This window comes from Scomber scombrus, chromosome 21 (assembly GCF_963691925.1).
Source record: "Scomber scombrus chromosome 21, fScoSco1.1, whole genome shotgun sequence".
Lineage (NCBI taxonomy): Eukaryota > Metazoa > Chordata > Actinopteri > Scombriformes > Scombridae > Scomber > Scomber scombrus.
Genome location: NC_084990.1, coordinates 19,810,230 through 19,834,501, shown reverse-complemented (window position 1 = coordinate 19,834,501; position 24,272 = coordinate 19,810,230). Strand labels below are relative to the sequence as shown.

General features: G+C 40.6%; 3 protein-coding genes across 4 annotated transcripts in view; all 3 read right to left on the bottom strand.

The window, feature by feature from the left end:
- Positions 1 to 562: 562 nt before the first annotated feature.
- si:dkey-21e13.3 (uncharacterized protein LOC100150043 homolog) lies at positions 563 to 3,383 on the bottom strand. The gene is made up of 5 exons (XM_062442259.1): positions 3,290 to 3,383; positions 2,424 to 2,531; positions 1,677 to 1,799; positions 1,354 to 1,479; positions 563 to 1,035 (listed from the first exon to the last, which is right to left on the bottom strand). Exons 1-5 carry the CDS (start codon positions 3,381 to 3,383, stop codon positions 563 to 565), a joined length of 924 nt encoding a protein of 307 aa, XP_062298243.1.
- An 831-nt stretch (positions 3,384 to 4,214) lies between these two features.
- si:ch73-127m5.2 (uncharacterized protein LOC561202 homolog) lies at positions 4,215 to 8,705 on the bottom strand. Of its 2 annotated transcripts, none has more exons than XM_062442671.1 (5): positions 8,578 to 8,705; positions 6,011 to 6,685; positions 5,483 to 5,683; positions 5,256 to 5,385; positions 4,215 to 5,152 (listed from the first exon to the last, which is right to left on the bottom strand). In XM_062442671.1, the coding sequence occupies exons 2-5, from the start codon at positions 6,402 to 6,404 to the stop codon at positions 4,681 to 4,683; spliced, it is 1,197 nt and encodes a 398-aa protein (XP_062298655.1). In that variant the 5' UTR covers positions 6,405 to 6,685; positions 8,578 to 8,705; the 3' UTR covers positions 4,215 to 4,680. The 2 variants fall into 2 exon arrangements, with proteins under 2 accessions (XP_062298655.1, XP_062298656.1); XM_062442672.1 differs by having other exon boundaries at positions 8,614 to 8,699.
- A 2,339-nt stretch (positions 8,706 to 11,044) lies between these two features.
- kif19 (kinesin family member 19) overlaps positions 11,045 to 24,272 on the bottom strand; it is a 37,120-nt gene continuing 23,892 nt past the window's right edge. The window contains exons 6-20 of the mRNA XM_062443275.1: positions 20,620 to 20,745; positions 20,307 to 20,501; positions 15,431 to 15,577; positions 15,184 to 15,306; positions 14,828 to 14,984; positions 14,511 to 14,685; positions 13,978 to 14,176; positions 13,615 to 13,885; positions 13,354 to 13,478; positions 13,075 to 13,238; positions 12,874 to 12,979; positions 12,300 to 12,423; positions 11,758 to 12,146; positions 11,268 to 11,436; positions 11,045 to 11,172 (exon numbers count right to left, since the gene is read on the bottom strand). Coding sequence (XP_062299259.1) covers positions 11,045 to 11,172; positions 11,268 to 11,436; positions 11,758 to 12,146; positions 12,300 to 12,423; positions 12,874 to 12,979; positions 13,075 to 13,238; positions 13,354 to 13,478; positions 13,615 to 13,885; positions 13,978 to 14,176; positions 14,511 to 14,685; positions 14,828 to 14,984; positions 15,184 to 15,306; positions 15,431 to 15,577; positions 20,307 to 20,501; positions 20,620 to 20,745 — 2,598 coding nt within the window. The remainder of the gene's footprint in view (positions 11,173 to 11,267; positions 11,437 to 11,757; positions 12,147 to 12,299; positions 12,424 to 12,873; positions 12,980 to 13,074; positions 13,239 to 13,353; positions 13,479 to 13,614; positions 13,886 to 13,977; positions 14,177 to 14,510; positions 14,686 to 14,827; positions 14,985 to 15,183; positions 15,307 to 15,430; positions 15,578 to 20,306; positions 20,502 to 20,619; positions 20,746 to 24,272) is intronic.

Below are 24,272 nucleotides of genomic sequence, written 5' to 3'. Positions count from 1 at the left end.
ATATTCAAAAATGATATTAAACTTGCACTTTAGAGAATATATAATACATATATAAATATAGCTTTGTATTGATTTCAAGCACTTGTGAAAAAAAATATAAGCATTTTTTTGATAGCATTCTTCTTACCCCTGATATAATTATTGCAAAAACAATATTACACAGCAGTGTGTGGCTTTGGCTGTATGATAGCTGAATCACCTAATGTGAGTTACAACTGGCTTTTTTATTGTATGTGGTTGATAAAGTCCAGTGGAACAAAAAAACTAACCAACTTTCAAACAATAAATGCAAACAAGAAGCACAAAAATACAACATTAATGTCAACAAGAAATAGACAAAATTGATTTGGGAGCAGTTGTAGTTTGAACATTTTAAAGCGTGTATGTCCAGGTCTATGGCATGTCAACTTTCCTCTGATGTTTTGGTGCATGTTAATAATTGGTATGAGTGTTAGAGAAGCAACTCCAAACATCCTCATCAAGAGTGGTTGTTTTAGGCTAATCTCCTCAAACATTTGTAGTCCGGTTGTGTTGGGCCACCATGCTTGCAGCATTTAGGTTGTCAGAGGAAAGTGTGAAACACCCGAGTCTTCAAGCTCTTGGTTCGAGGAACATTTCTTGTAGAGAACTTGATCACCTTGTAAAAATTTGAACAGCTGCCCAAGCTGGAGAACGGGAACAAACGAGCCGCCTGTTTGTTCCCGTGAAGGTTCCAGAAAGAGGAGGTGCAGCGCTGGAAAACCTCAATGTTGACTGTGTACTGACCTGGTGCCCAATGAGAGACACGCACCAGAGTCACAGTGGAGGCAAAACCACAAGTGCGAGGATAGACGCCATGAAACACAGCCTCCCCTAGCCTAACGGATGCTCCCCTCTCCCAGATCATTCCTGCCTCTTCTGCCACTCCCATACCACTAAGGTTACAGAGGGCCTGAAGACACACTTCCTCCAGGGCCTCCCTACCAGGAAAACGGAACAGGATGGCAACTAGACGAGGCACCGCACCTCGGCGTAGTAACAATTCCTGCTGCTTAGCTGTAAGACATAAGATGGCAGAGCTTAACATAATTAAAGATGTAGCATTTTGAAACATCTATACTTTCAAATGTATTGTTATACCTTGGTAGGATTATAATTTGTTATATGAACGTCACTGAATCTGAGACCATGGCATGACTATATTAACTTACATCACATAAAGTAGTTGTTGGCTCCTATTACAAAACAGAAAAAATAGTACATGTACATATTTGCATAAAAAATGAATCTGGGTATTCCTAAAGGACATGAACAAGAACAGAAAAAGAAAGCACATCTAGTCAGGAGGTATTTGAATTAGTTTCTTCTACTTACAGCTGTCATAAGACATGCGTGAGATGGCCAGTATAGCATAAAGGAGCAGTTCTTGGTCTGGGCTAGTCAGCACAGACAGCAAAGCCGTAACCAAGCCCGCATCACCAAAACCTTTACGAACAACAGCTAACAGGAAAGAGAGAGACGGAACAACTAAATGTTAAATTATAATATAAATAAATAAAAAGACTGTGACCTTTCAAAACTGCTTAGAGGCTGCAGAGACTCATTGATCTTGTACACTTCATTAATAAATAAGGAATAATGTGTTTGTTATGTATATAATTCATCAACACATATCAGTATATATGTAAATAACATACACTCTTTGGCGAGTTCAGCCACCAGTTTTGCAGTCAGCAGGGTGAGAGCCCCTCTTTTCCTCAGAGACAGAGCCAGAATCGGCAGGATCCCACTGATCACTACCTGCTCAGGAGCGCCTTTGTCTGGACACAAGTGGAATTACACATGAAACACAACACTGAAAGCATGCCCTCACTAACATATGACTAACATAACATATTATATTATCACTTTCTAAAAAAAATCCTGAAAGATGAAGATGCGTGTACTCAGCTGTAGTTTTTTTAATGGATATGAGAATTGAATCTTTTAGTGTTTTTCAGCTTCTCTTTCTACATGATCTCTATGACCATTCTTTACCTCCACTGCTCTGCTGTTGCTCTCTTGCTAGGCGACACAAATACAGCTTAACGTCGTCAAAGGACTTACAACTGTCATACACCTGATCCCTTCTCAGCCTCTCAACCTCCCAGCTACCCCATCCCTCATGATGTGGTTTTGCTGCAGGTTTTATGATTCAGAAAGGTAGCTGCTATGATATAGCTGCCACTAGGGCTGGGACGTATGCTGTCTTGAATGGTTTGGAAACATAAACATATGTAAATTACATGTGGCAGCAGGGTTTTCTGGATTTGCAATTCAAATGAAATCAAATGAAAGTCACTCTGAACCTCATTACACCATTTTATATATTCTGTGTTGTCCAGCTACACAGCCTAAAATAAACTCCAACATATCCGAATATATAAATATGTGGATGAACTCACTCCGCTCCTTAATGTTGGTCAGCACTGTGTTTAAGTGTGGTTTCAGTTCGTCTTCAATCAGTTCCAAACCAAGGACTCTAATGGCACCCAATGCATTGTTCAGATTGTCTGTGGAGACATGTGGGAAGATGCAGCCACATCAAAGTCACAACATGGAGTATGAATAAAAAATCATCAGGTATGAATGCTGTATGGAAGTGTAGAAAATATAACAGTCATTACAGGTTGGTGCTCACTAAATAAGGCCCAAAATGTAACATGAAAAAATGCAAATGAGAAAAAACTGGCAGTATAAAGAGCGTAGGAGTGTGCAAAGATACACTCTATTATGTCTTACTCGCATCTAACATTTGCCCTTTACAGTTTTGGCTGAAAGACCAGAGCTCTTTTGAATCTACTTTAAGACAGTCTTTCTGTCTTTTTGTGAGAAAAACTTTGACTCATGACACTGTCATTAATACTGTATTTGATTCACTCATCCAAGTGTATGATCCAAATTGAACTCCACTGTATTTTACTCTGGCATTCATGCGATTAAATGAATTTGCTGCTCTAGTGCAAATGAATTAAAAAACAGTTTTAAAGCACCTGCGTGGAGGGAAGAGAGATGCCTGTGACTACTTCAGAATACTGACCTTTAAGTGCTTTGGTCATGGACACTTCACCAGCAAATGGCACTTTCCTGTTTATATTCTCCCAAAATGTAAAAACCCCTCCAGTTCAAGCAGAGTGGAGTAGAAGTGATATTGGTGACTGTATTCCCAAACTTTACCTCAGCAAGACTGTTATCTGAGGAGTCAAGCATCAGTGGAGGCGTGTCAAAGGGCTTTGAGGGCCATAACAATGTTATTATTGGTATTACTCACCGTTGGGTGTGTAGGGCTGCAGCCGGCCGGATTTGTGTTTATCCTTGTTGGAACGCGTGTAAGTGTACGTGAGTGGCACATTAGGGTGTCCCATTCTGCTCCGCCTCTATCTCTGGACAGTTGCTGGTGAAACTTTCTCAGGTTCTTCATGAAAAATACACAGCAGCACTCATGTTCTCCGTCTGCTTTTCTCCGGCCAGATTTCCCTCTTTAACATCTACTCTACGGAGTCATTAGCTGTAAAATTATTTCAACCATTTCTGCATCTAAATTTGATCACTCTGCTGCACTCTCTTAACATTTTTGCACTATTTGTTTTTTGCACGAAACTAAATGACTACTCTATTCGTACACGTCTGTCTAGCTTGCATCCGTTGTAACCCATCGACCCTCTCTGTGCCCTCAGGGTTAATACAGAGAAAATCCTCCCAAGCTGTTCTCTCTCCTCCCCTCCCGGAGTGTTAGCATGTGTGTGTACAGTTAAGGTATTAGCACAAAAATATCCCACAATGCCTTTCAGCGTCTAGAAAATCCGAGCGAGCGACAACAACACAGACAGGTGGACATCTGTGTATACACAAGTGTATTATTAGATGACCTTTTCAATGCAAAATATAAGAACTGGATTGCAATTTTAGTCAGTCTTTAACTTATGACTGAATGTATGTAATCTAACCCTCTCTAAAATATCTCAGGGCTGTAATTTAAAAAATCTATTTCCTTGATGTCTTTCTCTGCAAAGCTCTGTAATTTAACAAATGCTACCGTTTAAGAGTACACTTAAAGCTATAAATCTCTCTTTTGACTCATTGAGCATCCAATTTAGCCAGAGTTTTTTCCATTTATGACATCTATTACAAGGCAAATGAACACATTTCAATGTAGTTATGAAAATTAAATCTTTATATTTTACTCCACTCTGGAAGTTCCTGTAAAAGCAGACTATAATTTTCATGATCTAGTACAGAAAAAAAGATGTTCAACTGGAAATCTACACAATAAATACAAATGGGACACAAGACTCTTTGTACTGAGAGCTACATGACATTTTTTGATCTAACGCACCGGTGCATAGACAGGTTTTCTCAGTGTATACATACAGCTTTTGTTCTTTAAAAACATAGGATGAAAAAAATGATATATGATCTGATTCAGTTAGATCTCACAATGCACATGAAACTTGCTACAAAAGAAACAGGGTTCACTATAGGCTTGACTTTGTACTTGATGCTGAGTTCACCACAACTGTGATCTCCTTCACAGGTAAACTGTTGCATCTCAGCTCGTGCAGCCTGTGTCACATCATCATTGAGCTTTTAATGTGTTGGTTCTCTTAAAAAAAACTTTGATTTTCTGGGCCAGTCCTAAGCAGGAACTAACAATCGGAGGTGTCAAACAGTCCCTGTTGCATTGAGACCACTGGAAACAGTCTCATATCCGACAGAAACCAGAGTAAGGACGTTACTCTCCACATCATCTGGTTTGCACTGCTCTGCTTGAGTTTCCACATGACCCACGGCTCCGGTTTCCTGCCGGATCTTCTTCCTGCCTCTTCCTCGCCCCTTGCCTTTTGAAATGACTTTCCCTTGATCTTTGACCCCTCCAGACACCTTGTGAAGTCTCTCGCTGTCAGCAGGGCGAGTCTTGCGATGGCGCCTGCGGATGCGCCGCATCGGTGGACCGGAGTCGGCCGGGTCTGATGCCGCTGCGCCAGACAGGATGCGAATCTGCTGTTCGATTACCATAATGATCATGTCCAGAGCGACGTCCAGCATTCCCAGACCGAGGCCATGAGTGACATTGTCAAACGCACCACTGTTGACCGGGTCTGTGAAACATTTCCTCATGTCCTCGAGGTGGTTCCTGTAGAAAAAGATCAAGAGTATACCTGTGTTATTACTTTATGTTGTTGTTTTATCATAAATAAAACAAGCTTTAAGGCTATATATCAGAATACTGTACGTACTTAGTTTCAATAATTTTGGACCAGTGTTGAACTGTATTTGTCTCGGGAATGAGCTGTTTAGCCATGTTGTTGTAGTCGATGTAGTCATGGGCAAAGTCCTTCATGTCTTCACACAAAGCTCTGGTGTCGCCTAAGAGCAAACGCACATCAAAACAAAGTTGAGTCTATGTGCTGTCAAATTCAAACATACACACACACGCGCGCATACACACTGATATCTCCGTCACCTTCAGTGAGTTTGGAGAACGAGGAGGATACGGAGGTAGTCGTGCTCGGCGTGAGTCCGAGTACATTCAGTGACTCTAGAAGTGTTTTCTTGCTGGCTGGGCCTCTGCTGACCCGAGTGTAGGCTGCCAGGGAGCGCAGGGACATCTTCTCTGGCGCCTGCAGACGCCGTTTAATTTCATCATACGAGATTAGATACTTCCCTAAAATAACATCAAGACAGGAGGAAGTGAATGATTAGGCTCAGCAGGTTTGGGAATCAACATTTTTTTTCAACTCTTCATTGAATACTATACTTAATCTGCATAGCATATTTATTACATTTGTGTAATTTTGAACATCAAAAATGTATTAAATGATTGAAAAACTGTAATTGTACATTGCTTCCTGCTAATAAAAAGAGGATATAAAAGATTTCATCCTGATATCTTATCAACTTAAGGTGGATCCAAAACCAGTGGTCATCCCTGGTGCTTCTACAGTTTGATAAACAATAAACAGATGCTCTCTTTACATTACTAGCCACTTACGAGCCTTCGATCCTTTCATGTTGGGATCCAGGAGCGACGACACTTCTGCAAACGGCATCTGAGTAACTGACTGTGAATTTGTGCTTGAGTTCGGTGGTGGGTCCTGATGCTGAGGCACCTCTTCGGTCTGGACCGGGGCGGATACCTGCATCTGGGGCTGAATCTGAGGCTGCATGGTGTGCATTTCAATCTGGTTCTGGTCTAGCGGAGCCTGGCCTTGTGCTTGAGGGAGGACCAATGTGTTTTCAGGTAAACCCTGCAGCCCCATGCCCCCTTGTGCTACACTGCTGCCCTGCTCTGAAGCCATCTGAAATATGCCCATAACTGGCTTTACCACAGTGAAGACCATGTTCCCCTGGGCATCCAGACCCAACATCCTAGCAGATGGGTCCATCTCTTCACTGAAATTGTACCTTTCTTGCTGAGGTGGAGGGGGGGGGACTCAAGAGTAATTATCGGATCAGGTTACCCAACAGGCCCATGTAGTGTTACAGTATACTTCTCTGTTCTGAGATGAATATGGTTAAAACTGAACTGATAAAAGGGGAAGGTAAATTGAGCCTTTCTCTAGTCCAGTTAAAACCTCACACACTTAAGCTGCGACTTTTCACGTTCTTTTTACAGTTTCGTGGAGCTTATTATCTCTCATGGCAACTAAATGGTAGCAATTTGATTCTGAAAGAGAAAAAAGAAAGAAAGAAAAAATGATGGTTAGAGCAAAGGTTTAACTTGAGTTTTGAGCTGTTCAAATTCATTTGCAGTGATCCCAAAATGTGGTGAGTGTGATAAAGATATGTGATGGAGGCCATGATATTTTACACTTTACAGTAAACTTCATTGTCCAAATTGACATCAGTGCACTAAAACAGTAATCTTCAATGGGAGTTTAATAATTATGAGTAACTATAAATAAAAAACTACAAATGGAACAATACATAAAACTTGAATTACAAAACATAGCTTTAAAGATTTTTAAAATATATATCTTGGCATGTATTGGACAACACATATGCCAATACTGATATATTACCAATATTTGTGTGATAGGCCAATATATCAGCTGGGCTCTAATGAAAGGCTCACAGCCAATTGAGCAGGTTCATTGCAACAGCCGACGTCACCGCTACTAATCTCTACAGAGAGCTGACGCACATTAATGTCCTAAATAGCAATGGTCTTTTTTAACATCAATACCTTAATATTTTCATACAATAAACATTAATTGGAATAAAATATTTCTAATATATAACCTTAGATTTAGATTATAAAATCATGGATTAATCATATAAGGATATGATATTATACTGCAGAACACCAAAGGAAATCAAATATTATTACTTTAGTATGCTTTTTATTGTGTACTTTTTGCATACTTTAATTTTTTGGTACAGTTTAAAACTGCAGGAAATAAGTGAGCAACAACAACAATCTTCAGAAAGACATTTTCTATGAATTTGGTAGTCTGAAGTATGTCAAACATCTATGTTGGCTCAATTGTTGTCTGTCTATTAGATCAAATACATAATCATGATCTCATTGGCAGCCAGGAATAGAGCAAATCTAAGCAGGTAAACTGAGGAGGTTCAAAGCTTTGACTGAGGCGAAGCCAAGAAGTCTCAGACTTTGAAAACCTCTGGTTTAATAGAAAGTGGAGCCTGTGAACTTTGTAATAATATTGAAACTAATTTTCTAAATACCCTGGTGCACCATAATATCTTCATTCTTCCAAAGCCTATATTGGAATGAAGTCTAATTTCAATTAGAGTTACAGAAGACACATTTATTATGTTAATATGGTAATCTGGCTCACATTTTACCAGACACTCAATAGATCACCATAGTATTTTTTTGGCTGCTGAATGAAGCACATCTGCCAACCACTAGCATGTTGTACCAGCATTTGGCTTGTGCTAATGTTGTGCCCTGCATATATATTCCAGCTGGACCTGGTAGTGGATCCCAAAATTAACAAATCCCCCCCCCCCCCCTCAAAAAAAAAAAAAAACACTGTCCCGTAGTTGAACCCAAGAGCTGTTAGGTTATTACATAAGACACTGAGGTGATGGCAGCAGCAGGGGACACAGTCCAGTTTGGTTTAATCGTGTCTGCTCTCCTTCACAGCTCCGGTGCTTCTGTGTGAGGAGAAATTAACTCTCAACACCAGATTAAAACAGCTGTACAGTGTCTGTCAAAGCCTCCACTAAATAATTACGCAACTTTTTTTTTTTTTTTTAAGAGCGTGAACACGTTTGACAACTTTCGAAATAAACACTAACACCCCCCAAAAAAGGAGCTTTTCTCCTCTCCAAAAAAGGATATTATGGAAACATTTCAGCACCACAGTGGCGCAAGGTTATTATTATTATAAATGACAGTATGTAAAGCGGGTTTGTTACTGCACAAATATCATCAACACTGGTGTATTTTTCGTCAATAACAATCATCATGGCTGCCAGGCGTTGTCGGGGTTTATCTGTGCAGCAGGCCCCGAGTCAGTACACATAAAACGAGTCGGTCCACATTGAGGTTGCGGTTCTGTACGGGACAGACCCAAATTAAGCTCTAACCTTGGGGTGCAACTGGTGACGACTGTCCCCACTCACCGAACTGCCGTGTGATTTTTTTTTTTCTCCACCTAAAAGGACACTGATCCAGGAACGGTCCGTGTAGAAGACAGCGACATTTTTACTTCTTCTCCGCTGTTGCTTCGGCGGGTTGCAAATCAGCCGAACGGGCACTACCGCCAGAGAACCTTAATCCCTGCGCTCATTGGTCAACTGACACGTCAATCACGTGAGAAGTGGTTTCTCATTGGATGGGAATGCTGTCAGTTGAACCGAAGGGGCGGTATTTCCGACTCTTATCTAAATGCAGTGGGATGAAGTCTGAATGTCCTTTTTATCCTGTATTAGAGGGTGTCTGAAATAGATATTTTAAATAATAGAGTGTTAAAGTATGTAAGTGCAAGATATTAAGCGTTTTCATAATCTTTATAGTATATCCTAACTTGTTTTGGCTGGTGATTTGACAATTTACACAAGGAGTACAGGGGTCTGCAAGAAGCAGTTACAACCTGAAACCCACTCAAATCTATAAGATAAACTATAGACTTGATGTTATACAGAAAATGTATAGCCTACCTTTGTGATAACAATGTTTTAGTCCCTGTCAGACACAAGGGTTCCTTAAGAGGAGACAATTATTTCTTTAAATGTACTATTACAATAGTTTGAGCAATTGTTAACTAATTAATCTGATTAGTTAGTCTGGAACAAAGGTCAATTATTTCGGTGCTTTTGACATATGTCATGCCAGCTAAATAATCAACTGTCTCTTTCATTGTGTGTTGAATAAAGGTTAATGCTCATTATTATACATTGTTTTGGCATTATTATACATTATTATATTGTTTTGGAACCAAAAACATGGTGTTAAAAAAGATCACCTCTCTGCTACTGTAGGCTGGAATACTCTGTGTGTGTTAACAGTACAATGACCCAGACTCAGCAGACTGATTCTCCTTTAACAGCTATACTGTATCTTATTTATCCTGATTTGTATTTTCTGATCATATAAATCCCAGTATAGTCTAGTTATTGCAATCTTGACCAAAAAAAATCTTGATGCTATACAATATGTGCATGAGAAGTTCCACCTCTACTATAGAAGTCTGTAAATACCATAAATACCATCCTTAAATTAAATTATCACAGCAAAAATCAAGCAATGTTAGACAAAAACATGTCTTGTTGGATAACTAATTAGTAAAAGTTATCCATTAGGTGTTTGGTAAACTGAACAGTTTAACAAACTGTGGCCACAGTACACCATCTAGTGGACATTTTATATACGACATATTGGATTGGTGGAACCAACGGGTCCGGAAAGCGTCTCTCTCAAATAACACTGAACAGTTTTTTAGTCTTAAGTATGACTCTCAAACTGCTCTAAAAGTAATGTCAGAGTAAGTATTTCATGCAGCCCTTCATACGTTGATTCAAATGTCCACTGCAGTGCACTTACAGCAATAAAAGGCAGTCAACAGTAGCAACATCTCACTTGTTTCATTTCAATTTATTTGGGTACAAATAAAAAAAATGTACAAAATAAAGCATAGAAAGTAGTAATTATTAAAACAACATCAATGACAACAACATAAAAGAAAAGGCAACAGTTAAATAATTCATTAAAAATACAGCCAACTAATCTGGAAAAGCATCCTCTGGACCTATACATCTACACAAACAAGCATGACATTTGACAGTCAAGTTTAGGTAAGAAAAGGCATAGACCTGGGGCATATGGGAATACAATGTTAAGTCTGAATTCAGTAGTGCACAACAATCAAGATGATCAAGTTTTTCTGTTTACTCACATATCAAAGTGTCATTAAATTGAAACAACCTCACTACAAGAAACATTGATGCTGAACATTTTTGACAGTAGACCATTTCTCATTATACAGATTTTACATTGCTGTTAGTGTGATATCCTTTTAGCTTTTTTATCCTTTGTCAGATCAAGGTAATCTTTTCCTCTGAGATTGGGCCCCATGAACACAATGACGTTGAAGTAGAAATCCACCCTTCATAACAAGCACTGAACATTACCAGTTCGTATATACTCATAATGCACAAACAGTAGTACAGTTGCAGTGTTGCATTCATAATGAGCTTGACACCATCTTGACTTGATGATAACACAAGTATTTCAATACGACAGCAAGATAAAGTGGAAACACTTGACAGAACAGAACACACACTGTACTCAATCTTTGGCGTCTGTAGGTCTCAGAGCCCATCAGCGCCATCTCTCAGTGTTCAATACAAAAGCACAGAGGAGACCTGTGTGGAGCTACCGTCCGGTACTGTCTCACAGTCTTGCCTAAAGTCACTGACTGAGGGGTTAAGTGTTCATTTTAATGGGACTGGGGGACTGGGGTGCTCTCAGTGCTCCACTTAGGAGACAGCTCCCTTTCAGGCTCAGCTGGTTTGAATGTTAGTGCTGGTGTTGAGAGTAAATACGTGTGAGGAATCAGTGTCTGCGTGTGCGCTGTCCCCCAGTGCCTGTGGTGGTGATGTAGAGGAGGGGCTGGGGCTGCCGCAGCTGAGGCCCTCGCTTCAGGTTATTCATGTGGGCTGTGGCGGACTCTGCATTTGAACCTGTGGAAAGACAGCGAATAACAAACCAAAGCTCAGTAAAAAAAAAAAGGTCATAACAGAGGAATGAGACTTCAGAGGCCATGACAGTAGTTTACCTGTTTGCTGGCTGTTATAGGGTGCCCTGACTTTGGCAAGAGGAGGGACCCCTCTGTACTGAGGGCGAACCATGGGGGCCTGGGGCTGACCATTGATGTGGAGGTGGGGGTCTGATGTGCTGTCCAGAGGTCGGAACCTCTGAGCTGTGGTGGTCTTGGTTTGAGGCAGCTGCAAGACAAAGAAAAATGGAATTATAAAGCTTCAGCCTCTCTCAACAACTTTTACTTTTCAAAGTGCTGCTGTTAATTGTTATATTGTACTATTGATACCCATTTTGTGTTTTTTAGCTCACACTGTATTTTGTGACAAACAAAGGGCTAAACATAAAAAGGGCTTAACATAAAGATGATATTGTTAGTATATTATTTTTAAATTTACAATTTAAATTTGTAAATTATTATTAAACATTAAAACATCGTACATCATACATCTATGTCTCATGAAGACGTAATAAAATTGTACATATAGAAATCATAAGAAAATACTTACTGCTTGACCAGTAACCTCAAAAGAGCGTGAACGCCTCTTCTTGCGGCGAGCCTCAAAGTCAACTTCACGGGGGGTTTGGTTCTTGGCGGCGACCTGACGGTTACGTGGGCGTGTCCAAGTCACCTGCAGACTGGGCCCCTCACCAGTGCTGCTGGAAAGGTTATCGTCTGAGGTGGCGTGTCTGAGCTCAGGGCTAGGCTGCCTGCCACGCCGCATTGGCAAACCTCTAGGAGGTGCCTCACTTAAAGACAGGCTGCTCTTTTGTTTCTTGGGGTCCAAAGGAGAGGGAGGTGGGGGCAACCGCAAGGCATCCAGCTCTAGGGCTTTGGAGCGCCTTCGGGCTGCTTTCACCACAATGCTCTGGACCCCCTTTAGGATCTGCTGTCTCTCTGCAGAGACACAGGGAGAGGTTTGTTATTTTACTGTATACACTTTCTTTACCAACCAGATAGATGGTAGGGAATACACAGACAGTACAGTTCTTTACACTCATGTTGCTTCATCCACTCATAATGTACTGTCTCCTGATTTGGACATCTTACCACTTCGTGACAGGGGGACATCAGCCCCTGCCTCGCTGCTCTCAGGCGATGAGTCCAGGTGGCTGCTGACACTGTGGCTGAGATGACTGTAGCTCAGAGAGCTCTCAGGAGCCAGCTGCTGCAGCTGCAGACATGAAATGCAGAATGCCACATTATGATCAAACATTCCCTGCAGTTCCTTTCTTTGAATTGTGGTCAGGTTGACCGCTATGTTAATCAATTCTGCTTCTCTCCAAATGTGTAAATTAAATTTTAATAGGGCCCTTTGGATTTTACCACTGATAGCTCTGCTTAATACATATTGTCTTTGGGTCATATGTCTGATACATTTGCATAGAGACAGAATTTGATGGAGGTTATATTATTTTAAGCCCGGAACAAAAAGCTAATTCTGGTGGCAAATTTTACCATAGGCAAAATGTCTGTGTGAGTTTTATTCAAATAGGAACCTTTAATGCTTGAAGTGAAAATCAACACCCGACTGGACTGAATTATTCCACAGCGCGAGATACCTCACATGGAGAGCTATTGAAATAAAATGAACCTGGGCATATTGCATTAAAATTGTCCTCACCTCTTTATTGCCCTTTCCGTTGATGTGGATGGGAGGCGGGGTCATTACAGCTGAGTTTTTCATCTGCCTGGCATGAGGGCTGCTCTTAAAAACTCTGTTACTGTCCCTGAAATGTGGGAGAAAGAGAGACAGAGAACATCAAATTATCTGATGTAAATGCATGGAGGTGGGTATGAACATATGAACAAGATGTCTTCTTACAGCTCAGGCTCAGGCAGAATGGGGGGCAATGTGTGTCTACGGATTTTGGCTTGGCCTCGTCTGTTGTCGGAGCACATGTTGCGTATGCTCTCTTGGTCTGAGTCCATGTCCTGCATGTTGTCACGACCGTGGCCAGGCAGGGTGATCTTTGGTAGAGAGCCCTCCTGGAATTATCAGATGCACAGAATTTAATAAGAAGCATTTGAATTACCGTTCATCAAGGTGACCTTATTAACATTTCAGTGTCTTAATTTACATTATTTGTCATGTGGGGGTTACCTTGATGGTATGTCTTGTTGTCACCTTATCCAGGGCCATGGCTCTGTCCAGTTTCCTCTCATCGAGCTCCCTCATGTACATATCATAGAGCTCCTGGAGGTGGGGAGGTACTAGCAGACTGTGGTCTGGAAAACACACACAGTAAATCATAAATCCAATGTGCCTAAAACAAAAGCTAGGTCTCTGCAAAGCACCTACACAGAAGTTGTAGAAAATAATTGATTTTTAATAGACGGGTTAAAACAAATTCAATGGCCTCACCATCAATGAACTGCCTCTGCTGCTGTATGATCTCATCACACAGGTGTCTGTACTGCTCGAAACGTTGCACCATAAAGTTTTTCTGTCGGATGACGTTGTCCTTGAGCAGCGCGTGGGACTGCATCTCAGCGTTCTCGATCTCCAGCTCATGGACCTTGCAGAGGAGTCCCAGGACCTCGCGCTGCTCCTCTGAGCTCACCCGCCGAGGCAGCAGCTCCTCCAAGCGCCGGGCCCGATCCCGAAGCTCCAGGAACCTACGCTCGAGCAATGCCTTGGGGGGGAGAAAGAGAGGAAGAGCTGATCAGATGTGAAAGTGTTCAACCATTTTCCTTTAAGTTTTAAAAAGTATGTACAAAATTCTACCTTCTGTTTGTGGATCCTTTTCTGTTCAGTCATGAGTGTAACCAGGTTTTCTCTGGCCATCGCCACCTCCTGGGACTCGGTGCTGTCAGGGGGAGACTCCGGGGAGTCGGAGTCCTTCTCGCTTTCATCCTTATTCACACTTTCCTTTCTCCTTTCTGCCCGCCACTTCCTCCTGCGCCTACTCCGCTCCTGCTCCCAGCTACGAGAGAAAAAAGAACATTTTAACTGCCAGAAATAGTTTAATAAATTATCTATTTTTGAATGATTGTGTGCAGTCAGTTCAACTAATTATTAGGTCTGTTTCACCAATGGGACTTAACCCAATGTAGCACAAAATCGGAGTACAGTTACCTGCTGGTCAATAAACCTTGCACACTGATTAAGATTTCAACAGTGGTAGGACTGTAGATATTGAATGACAATCCTTAATTTGGCTAGGACTAGATTTCTGAATGTTACACAGATTTTTTGCATAATACATGTTTAACTATCACATATCAGGGGACAGAAAGCCATAAATCCTGAACACTCACTCTGCAATAGTAAGCAGATGTTTGGAGGTGTCGATCTGGATCTCCATGTTGGTGTTTTCCAGCTCCATCAGGCTCTTCCTTATCTCCATCTGTTGCCGGAATGCATCCAGCAGCTGCTCCCTCAAATGATCCATCTCTGCTCGACTCTGGTGGCTGGAGTGGGCCTGGACCTCGGCTGCGGTTGGGGATAGATGATGAGCGGAGAGCACAGAATGAGATAAAAATAAACAGGGATTGTACACACAAATATTACAAAACATCCTAATTTGACAGATATTCTTCATGTACTGCGGGAGGCAGTGTACACAAGGTTTTACCCTGGACGTGGCGGATGTCAGCTTTGTCTGTGTTGGGTTGGCGGCTTGCCTGATCTGCAATCTTCTTTTTGAGCCGCTGGATCTCGCAGCGCAGATCTGAGATTATGCTGGTGTACTGAGCAATGTGGTATGACACATTTATCAGGTTCTTTTTTACCTGAAGCACAAAATGATGAGACTGAGTAAAAAACTGAGCAAATACATAAATATTTACACAGCTCTCTCAAATTTCACACTGAAACTTGGATTTTATAACTGAGCAGCTGAATTTAGCTCTTGCAATACTATTAGTTGGATCTGCTTGTTTGCCTGTAAATGTCTTATGATCTAGAAATGATCTTCAACAATCTACTCACTCGTGTTCTAATACTTTTGGCACGGTCAGCGTATGCCAGCGTGTTACGGGACTCCTCAAAAGCCACAGAGGCAGGACTAATATGGGCTATCATGACTGTTCGGCTGTTCCCTCCCAGTGAGTCCTATCAATAAAACACATCAGAGGAAAGACAAAAACATAAAAAAATTAGCAAAAAAGAACAAAAAACCTGACTGAAAAGCTAAAAATAATGAGGGCGTTGGTACCATATACATTTGTAGCTGTACCTTCAATAGGCGAGTCAGCTTGCTGTCTCGATAGTTGACATATTTTGTGCCATTTTTGTCACTCAGGGCGTTGATGCAGTTGCCCAAAGCCAGGAGGGAGCGATTGATGTGGGCCCCTTCTTTCAAGCGCTGACCCCTATTCTGAGTCTGACAGACAGAAATAGAGATATGAGTGAGAAAACGTTTTTTAGAGATTGAACCATAGACAGCTGAAAGGGAAATAGAAATTTGGGGGCCACAAAGGTCTCCACTGGACATTACATGGTCGCATGTCTTGCCTGTTTCTTTCAGAGTAGTTGTCATGTTTCAACTTTTGCCCAGGAGATGGCATTATCTCCTACTTTTGGTCCTTCAACATTTGGCTGAACTAGGTCAAGCTCAGCTTTTAGTAGCCTGCATGCACTCCTGTTTTTAAGTGGCAGAGAAAATGTTCCCTGTAGCCTGAAGTTACAAACAAATCTCTGGTCTGCTCAATTCCTAATGGAGGCCATATGTGCTGTTCATCAATACTATGGTTGTGAACCTTTTTCAAACAGTCTCCATGGTAAATAAGTGCTTTCACTCACTGGTTGTTTGCATGTTACGCTTTTGGTGTACAAGAGCATGTCAGTGTTAACACAGGCAATGACAAGCCATTCAGCTGTCCAACAAAAGCTCACTTGACTGTTCAAGAAGAGAGAAGGTCAAAGCAATGATATAACCAAGAAAGTGAACTGTTCAACAGATAGTCTTCTCTACCTGTCTGATAGCACAGCCTTGCTCATCCCCATACAAGTATTGACTGTACTGGTTTGATGTCAAGGACAAGACTCTCAACAAAGTGCCTAACAACACTTAACTGGCTCTGCTATAAAATGACCCATATGGCAATCATGAAACGGATCACTATCTTAAATGTTCCATTTGAATAACTTTTTGTTATATTGGATATAATGTTTTGTTACTACACCCAACATATGTGTATTTATTTTTTCTTTTACTACACAATGATCATAATCATCTTCATTAAATGAATATACCACTTTGACACATTGGCTCACCTTTTTCATTTGGCAGATCTTATGATCCTAAGTTGCCTGCCACAGTGCTTTGGAGATGCTTTGTGTCTGAACTTACATGATAAAATTTGCTGAAAGGTTGGTGTTTTACTTTAATAAACTGCATACTGGGCCATAATGGCAGATATAAAGAGGCTTTTATTAAAGTCTCATAAGGTTTATGGGAACCTCAATCCTCTGGCCTGTTGTAAAAAGTCACTGCCAAGCCTCCCTAGTAAGCAGACTACATTTAGAGGCTACTGGAGTGCAGAAACACTCACAAAGCAGGCCCTTGTAGTTTTGAGGCTATATATGTATTGTGTACATACAAGATTAAAGGCTTCAGAGTATACTGTATAATGGGTGTACAGATGAAGCCACTACAAATTTCCCCTGTTTCCGTGATGGCTCCTTGGCCGCCCCTTGATAGGTCCTTGACTGGCCCATAATGGAAGCAGGGGGGAAATGCGATGACGTGTCAATGAGGCCCCGACTGGAAACGCCCCTAAACTGCCTGAGTGAAAACCAGTTGCAATGCTTCATTTGTCCACGGGGAGGCGCAGGTATTAGTGCAGGAGACCCGAGTTAGTTTTATACACTAATATTACTTGTATTTACTTCTATTCTTCTTCATAAAGTAGCCTTATACTATATGTTGTTGTTATTGTCACTGTATCGTCACTAGTGTCTGTGTAATGCTGCTGCTACACTGTAATTTCCCAGCTTGGGATCAATAAAGTATATCTATCTATCTATCTATCTATCTAATGAAAGGTGCAATATAGTTTAATCCATTAGAAGGATGCAATTGAAGCTGCTGTGCGCCGGTAAAACACAACAGAGCCGATCAATTAACAAAACGCACTATGATTAAAAAGTGCAAGCTTGTTATTCTGAGTCCTGCCTGTGTAATATGCAGTACTACATACTGGTGTAAAAGCAGACGTACTGATTCAACTCTTTACGCCAGTAAAAGTAAGACTTAGTTTAATGATTTAGAAGTCGCCAAATGACTTACTTTAACGAATTTCGTTATTTTATATAATGCAGATTTGTAAAATATTACTTTTATGGGGGTCACAGTCACAGACAATCAACTTAGCATTTCATAATTGTGGTAGCAGCGGTACAGCAGATGTAATGAAGTCCACGCAGCACGCTGGATGCAAACTAATATTAAGCCTTTAGCCTTTTCATTATAATGTCCATGGACATAAATTGAGTTAATTCATTAGAAGGATGCAATTGAAGATACCGTACATTTTACAGGACCTCTGACTGATCATTGTCACTGTCAAACCAAGAAATAGCCCATGTGACATACCCCGTCTAGTGATTCAAAACAGGACGCGCTATTTACTGTAATACATAGTATTTCAATGGACAGTGTAAATAATGTAAATAATGTCACGACTATTTTACTACATATTTCTTACTATTATTGTTCTTATAGTTTTTTGTTTGTTCGTTGGTTTTTTTGTATTTATTATTTATTGTTCTTTATTCTTTTCTTATTGCTGCTATTATATTCTGATACACTGATACTGGGTTTCCTTTATCCGGTAATTACAAAGTCAAAAGTCAAAATGAAATGAAATGAATGACGTTTGGCGCACAACGGGTTATGAATGGAGGGGGATCTCCCTCTCGGGGCACCCCCTGAAACGTCACTTTCTCGTAGCCAATCGTAAGCCCTGTTGAAACCGACTGGTTTACACAATCCTTCTCCTGTCGGATTACCTCCAAAATCATCATCCAGCGTGTCATTGTCAAAAGAAAGTAAAATAGATAAAACTTTGAACTCGCTTCAGAAAACACGTCTCGTGCAGCTAACATTAACCTTAGCTCCAGTGAGTCTGTTCAATGCAGGAATATGGGATTCATTTATTTTTATTTTATTGGCAATATGTTATAAAACATAATAGTTAAAATTATTTGATCATAATGAGAGCAGGCGTAATAGAGCCGTGGGAGGAAATATTCAAAGGATTCACAGTTTGCCATGAGACATGCACAGGTGTGGGGGGAGGGGGGCATTCGCTTTGAAAGACAATGGAACAGGCTCCCAACCATCCCCCCAAACCCATCATCACCCCGCCAAATCCGCACCCCTTCTCAGAAAGTACTGTAGTTGCAACGGCCATGAACACTCTTGCGTGATTTGTGTGACAATGGAACCAAATAGCCCATTAAGCCCAAACAAAAAGTTAAGCAATTATAATGCTAATACAGTGGATGGGCTTACCTGACTTACAGCATGCACTGAATAGACCGGGGTTGGCTTGCACATTTTTCAACAATTCTACAATTCACAAGTTAGCAGACGCTGAACTACCCACTACTCATTCTCAGCTTTAGCACTCTGGCATAATTTGTGTGAGAATATTCAAACCAGCATCAAATGAAAGGTTAATCATCCTTTAAATTCCTTGTTTTTACGTTTGTTTCTAATTTCTCACTGTCAAATGTTTATTTTCATATAAATAAAGCTGCGTTGCTTTGTCTTGCCTTGCCTAAAATCATCAAATACAGTCGTTTACGTTTTTCCATTTCGTATAATTGATCTGAGCCTAAAATTGAAATATGAAAAGCATTTTTTCTTTCTTTTTGTGTTAGATTCAAAACAAATAACAAAATAATCAGTCAGTAGGCTATTTAATTTTTTGATTTGAAAATGTGTTCCGATTTTTTGCAGTATGAACTCTTGCCAAATCCTGTCACGCACACTTTGTTTTATCTTTCTAGCACAAACATCCCATTCATTTTCCTTTCTTCACTGCTAAACAATAAAAACACTCTTAAAATACTCTACAGGCAAACACACTTCCTATTAACCAAGAGAACAAGGGAACATATTAAACTCATGGCACATAGCAGAGAACCATAGAATTATCGGTCAAGATTTGATTTCCATCATATAACAACCTGAAGGTTTTAAATTCAGTTATTTTCGGGTTGTATGCATTTACTTAACAAAGTTATGAAAATGCAGCAGAGTTTTTCCGCGGAAAACATTATCAATAAGTAACTGCTACTGCAAAGACTCAAACCCAATTCTCCCGCACTAATGACGGACACGCTACCGTTACGCCACCGCTCCGGTCCTATGTTGTAAAGTGTCTAACTGATAAACTTACGCTTGTATGCTTTCACTGAGGAAAGATTATGAAAATATAATACAACTTTGCCGCCAGAAATGTCTTTAGAACAAACATAAGATATGAAACCTTTCTAAATTCGCCCTTTTTCTGTTGGCGTGGAAGATGAATATCCGCCATGTTTTCACGTTGTTATAGACTATGTCTAGGGTGCAAATAGACATTTTTTATTCAAGATAGTCATTTATCTGTGTCTGCAAATTGTTTGCTCAGTCATGGTCTTCCTTGAAATTTAAAATATTTTTTCTAAGTTGTGGTGCGTGCATATACAAGTCAGTAGGTTATGTTAGGTAGTAAGTTAAGTTTACTGGTTCGGATGACCAGTAAAAATTCATAGAATATGTGGGCTATTCTGTGACAGAAGCGCCATCACCTGGTCATACCCTGTATTACAATGAATAGGTGGGTTTACAGGAAAAGATAGACACGCCCAGGAGAAGGAGGGGGTTGCTGAGTCGGCTGGCAGCCGGCTCGGAGTCAGCTGCCATTCAGCTGGCTTTCAGCTTGAATGGGAACTTTCAAGGGGCTTCATCTGTAGTAGCAAAGTCTTTAAACTTGAGTTTGAAAGAAAAGTAATTGACAAAAGTAACACAGATACATAAACACCAAATACAATCTCCTAAATTTTACTTTACTGACTATATATGCATCCTGACTATATATACTCACATACACACCCACCTGAGCTGCTCGTTCGGAGCCGGCAAGGTCAATCATGAAGAGGCGTGCAAAGCGGACCTCCTGCAGGACATCCCGGCTGCGGCCCTGCTGTTTGACGGCCACTTGGAGCACAGCATGGGAGCGAGAAGACGTCTTATTGGCGGCTGTTGGCTCCTGGGTGCGCTGTTTGTTGCCCTTCATTAGCAACTCCATGATCTTACAACACACAGGTAGAATTCTTTGATGTGTCTGCAGTTGCGCTGGATGACATCTGTACGCTTTAATTAAAATAAATGAGAAATCATGTAGTGCGGCGTGTGGTAGCTTGTCTCACCTCTTGGGCATTGATGGTAGACACCTCTGTGATGCCAGCAACCTGAATCACTCCCTTAGAGTCTTCTCTTAGGTCTAAGAAGCCTGAGGATGGATTCAGCAGGTCACGGATCATCTCATTGTAGATCTAAAAGATGTGGATAAAAATACAAAATCACAATAACTAAGTACACCTGCAATCAAGATAAGAGAAATGATCTAAGTGCTTGGCATATTTTAAGCTTTTTAGGAAAATATTAATGTTCATGGACAAGGCTCCATTCAGGCCTCAAACCTGGTACAAAAACATCAAATGCTATACTTATAGGAACTTGTCATTTAGAAATCTCAACTTGCTTGGTGGCAGGTTGTCATAAAGTGTCAGTATTCTTCTTTCACAAAAAGAAAATGCATCTGACTTCTTCAGTCTGTACCAAAAGCCTCTGGACTTAAATAAAAGCCCAGTTCAGGAAGTGACATCCTGGAAAGTGACCACCAGCTGCTGTGACAAACTGCTGTTGGTTAGAAGTGTGAATACAGTTTTGTTTGTCAAGCAGACCCCAGTCACAAACTCTGAAAAGGGGGATGCTTTTACTGAAACTAACATTTTTTTTCTGTAATTTTTTTTAACACTTTTACTGCATGTGAAGTTTAAAAAAAGACTCTTCAGTCTTGCTAGAAGCTCCGTGAAACTGGACTCAGGCACTATGGTGCTTTGAACTACATGCTAACATCAGCATGCTACAGTAACATGCTTACAATGATAATGCTAACATGCTGATGTTTCAGGGGTAATAATTTCCATGTTCCCCATCTTAGTTGAGTTTGTTGGCATACTAACATTCGCTAATTATCATTAACACAAAGTATAGTTGACGACGATTGGAATTAAACATTAAACATTTGACCAGATGATAACACTACATAAAAAGTATCATAGGGAGGGGAGTTATTGCAGCTCATCCTGAAGTGAACATGAAATTGGGTGGCATTTCACTCAAAACCACATGGCGGCGCTAGAGGAAAAGTCAGGGGATGACCAAAGTCAGGAGCAAACATCATCTGGGAACCGTGAAAGTTTGTTAAAAATTTTGCGCCCATCCATTAAATAGATCTTGAGTTATTTAAATGGATAAGTAAATATTTTGACCTATGTTTACCTGATATTTTCAGCTTGCTTCAATGTGGTGGACTGACCGTTCCGACATATTGACATTGTCATTCCTAGCACTTCGTTGTTATTGTAGCTAAAAAGGTTTTCTACACGTGAGGAGAGCGAGGCAACAAAACCAGAATAACCACAAGAACAAAGCGGGAGCAATGTGTGCATGTGAATGGTAAAGAATGAATGAACGCATATATTTGCATCTGCTGTGCATGTTTCTGTGTGTGTGTTTTCGAGATTGCGCACGTTGAAAGAGAGTGTGATTTGAAGAAGAAAGGGAGCAGATGTGTGCACATCGCTCAGTCAGGTTGTAAAATGGCGTTTAACCTCTTTGTGGTGAGGCGGCAGTGGCAACAGATTGCTCCCTGGAAACAGCAAACACACACGTCACACGCAGTCTTGTCAGGATTCATCCAGAGGAGCTCAATACAGGTCAAAGAACATCCAGACTTCACGATTAGCGTTTTAATAAGCACATGTTCACTTCCACCCATCCAGAGTGCTACGAAAGAGCTAAGCATAAAAAGCAATGTCAATCATTGGACATAATGATAGTGTTTGTCACTGAAAACACAAAACGTAATTTCAATGTCTGATGCAAACCCTCCACTTAATAGAAAAAAAATTGTACCCAACAAGTGCTTATATTGTGCCACTTCATTTTCTGTTGGAGGTTGAATGTTCTTTTCATATTTGCTCTATTTAAAAGAGGTTATATTCATCATCTATATAGTTCTTTCTTTCTGTTTTATCCTGTTCTCCTTCTCTCCCTCTTGTCTCTAACAATCATTTCCTTTTTCTGACAGCCTGGACATTTTTGAACAAATCTGACTCATTCTACTTTATATTCATTCTGCCATCTTCTCCAGAATGTCTTTTGTGGAAAGAAAACTACGACGGACAAATTGTTCATTTCAAATCATAAAATGAGGCACATCATTTCCACGGTTCACACGATACAACTCATGATGTATTTTAAAAAACAATTTTGATTAGATACTTGGAAAGAACACTCTATGAACCCATTGTGAGGCTATACTATAATCTCAAACTGGCCACAGTAAGAAAAGGCAAAAATGACTTCTGTGAACCCATGAGAATACTAAATCACCCCAGTGAGGCTCAGTTACTGCTATCAGAGTCAAATGAACCAACTCCATTGTATCCACTGCTATTAACGGCTTTGTCATTAAACACACAATCTGAGCTGTAGCTGCTTCTCAGTAATGAGGTGTGGAACTACAGCCAGACAGGCACACAGAGAGACCACCATCATGAGCCTGGCTTCTCATGCGTAGTTCATCATCCAATGACAAAGGCAGAGATAATCCCTCAGCCAACTGGTCCACAGATCACTGCGCACCAAAAACTACTGAGGGCTTCTGTGTAAGAAAAGCTATCGGTTACCTACTGTGGTGTCTTACAAAGTTTGTCCTCGATCTTTAAAACTAATTTTAAGTCATGACCTGGTCACATCATTAGAGTTGTCACTTTATAATCTCCAGCAAATCTTGAGTTGCTCATAATAGGCTGCCATTTCATGTTCTTGGAATAAAAAGTGAGAAAGTATATTTCAATAAGGGCTGTAAAGTCTTACATTGTTGCAATTTTAAGCCTGTGATCTCTTGTTTGTTGAAGAAAAGAAAAGAAATGAGAAAAGAAAGATGAGAGCCCCGATAAAATGGGTGAAATTACTGTTTTACTTTGCTGAACGGCCTTTTAGACAGCTCTCTGTCACCGACTGCCTCTGCTGACAATACAACACACCATAGCACCAAAAGCTGTTCAGTGGCCATCAATAAGGAGCAGTTAGAGACACTACTATAAAAACTGCAGGTTGAAGGGCTGATTATCACTTTGAATTTGAGTTCTGTTTTCAAAGATTTCTTTTTGGCACCTTTATTCAACAGTAGACAGACAGGAAACATGGGGGAGAGAGGGGGGTGTGACATTCAGCAAAGGACCTCCAGCTGGGAATTGAACCAGGGTTGGCTGTGTATGTGGCATGCGCTCTAACCACTCAACCACCTGCGCACCCCAAAATGTTTGTTTTTTTAAAGATGGTATTTTTCTGTTTCTATCTGTATTTTTGAAATAACAGAATGTTATGTTTTCACAGTGACATTTGTGAATGTTAAAAGCAGTACGCCTTCGCTGTTTTAACGAGGAGAGGCATGGCAAGTTTATTCGTGTAGGACATTTGAAAAACAATGCAATTCAAAGTGCTTTACATTAGACACAAAAGCATTAAGATAAAATATACAGTACTAGTCAAAAATTTGGGACACACTTTCTCATTCAAATGAATAGGAAGGTGTGTCCAAACCTTTGACTGGTGCTGTAGAAGACACATATAACAGTGTGGTCTGTACCTGGGCTCCTCTACATGGCTGTGGATAAGGATGCCAGCTCAGCTCCTTTCAGATGTGAAACAAATGCCAGGCTAAAGTAAGGCAACACCAGTAGTATCTGCGTGCGATTGGCATCAGCTGACAACCTCAGATGTTATC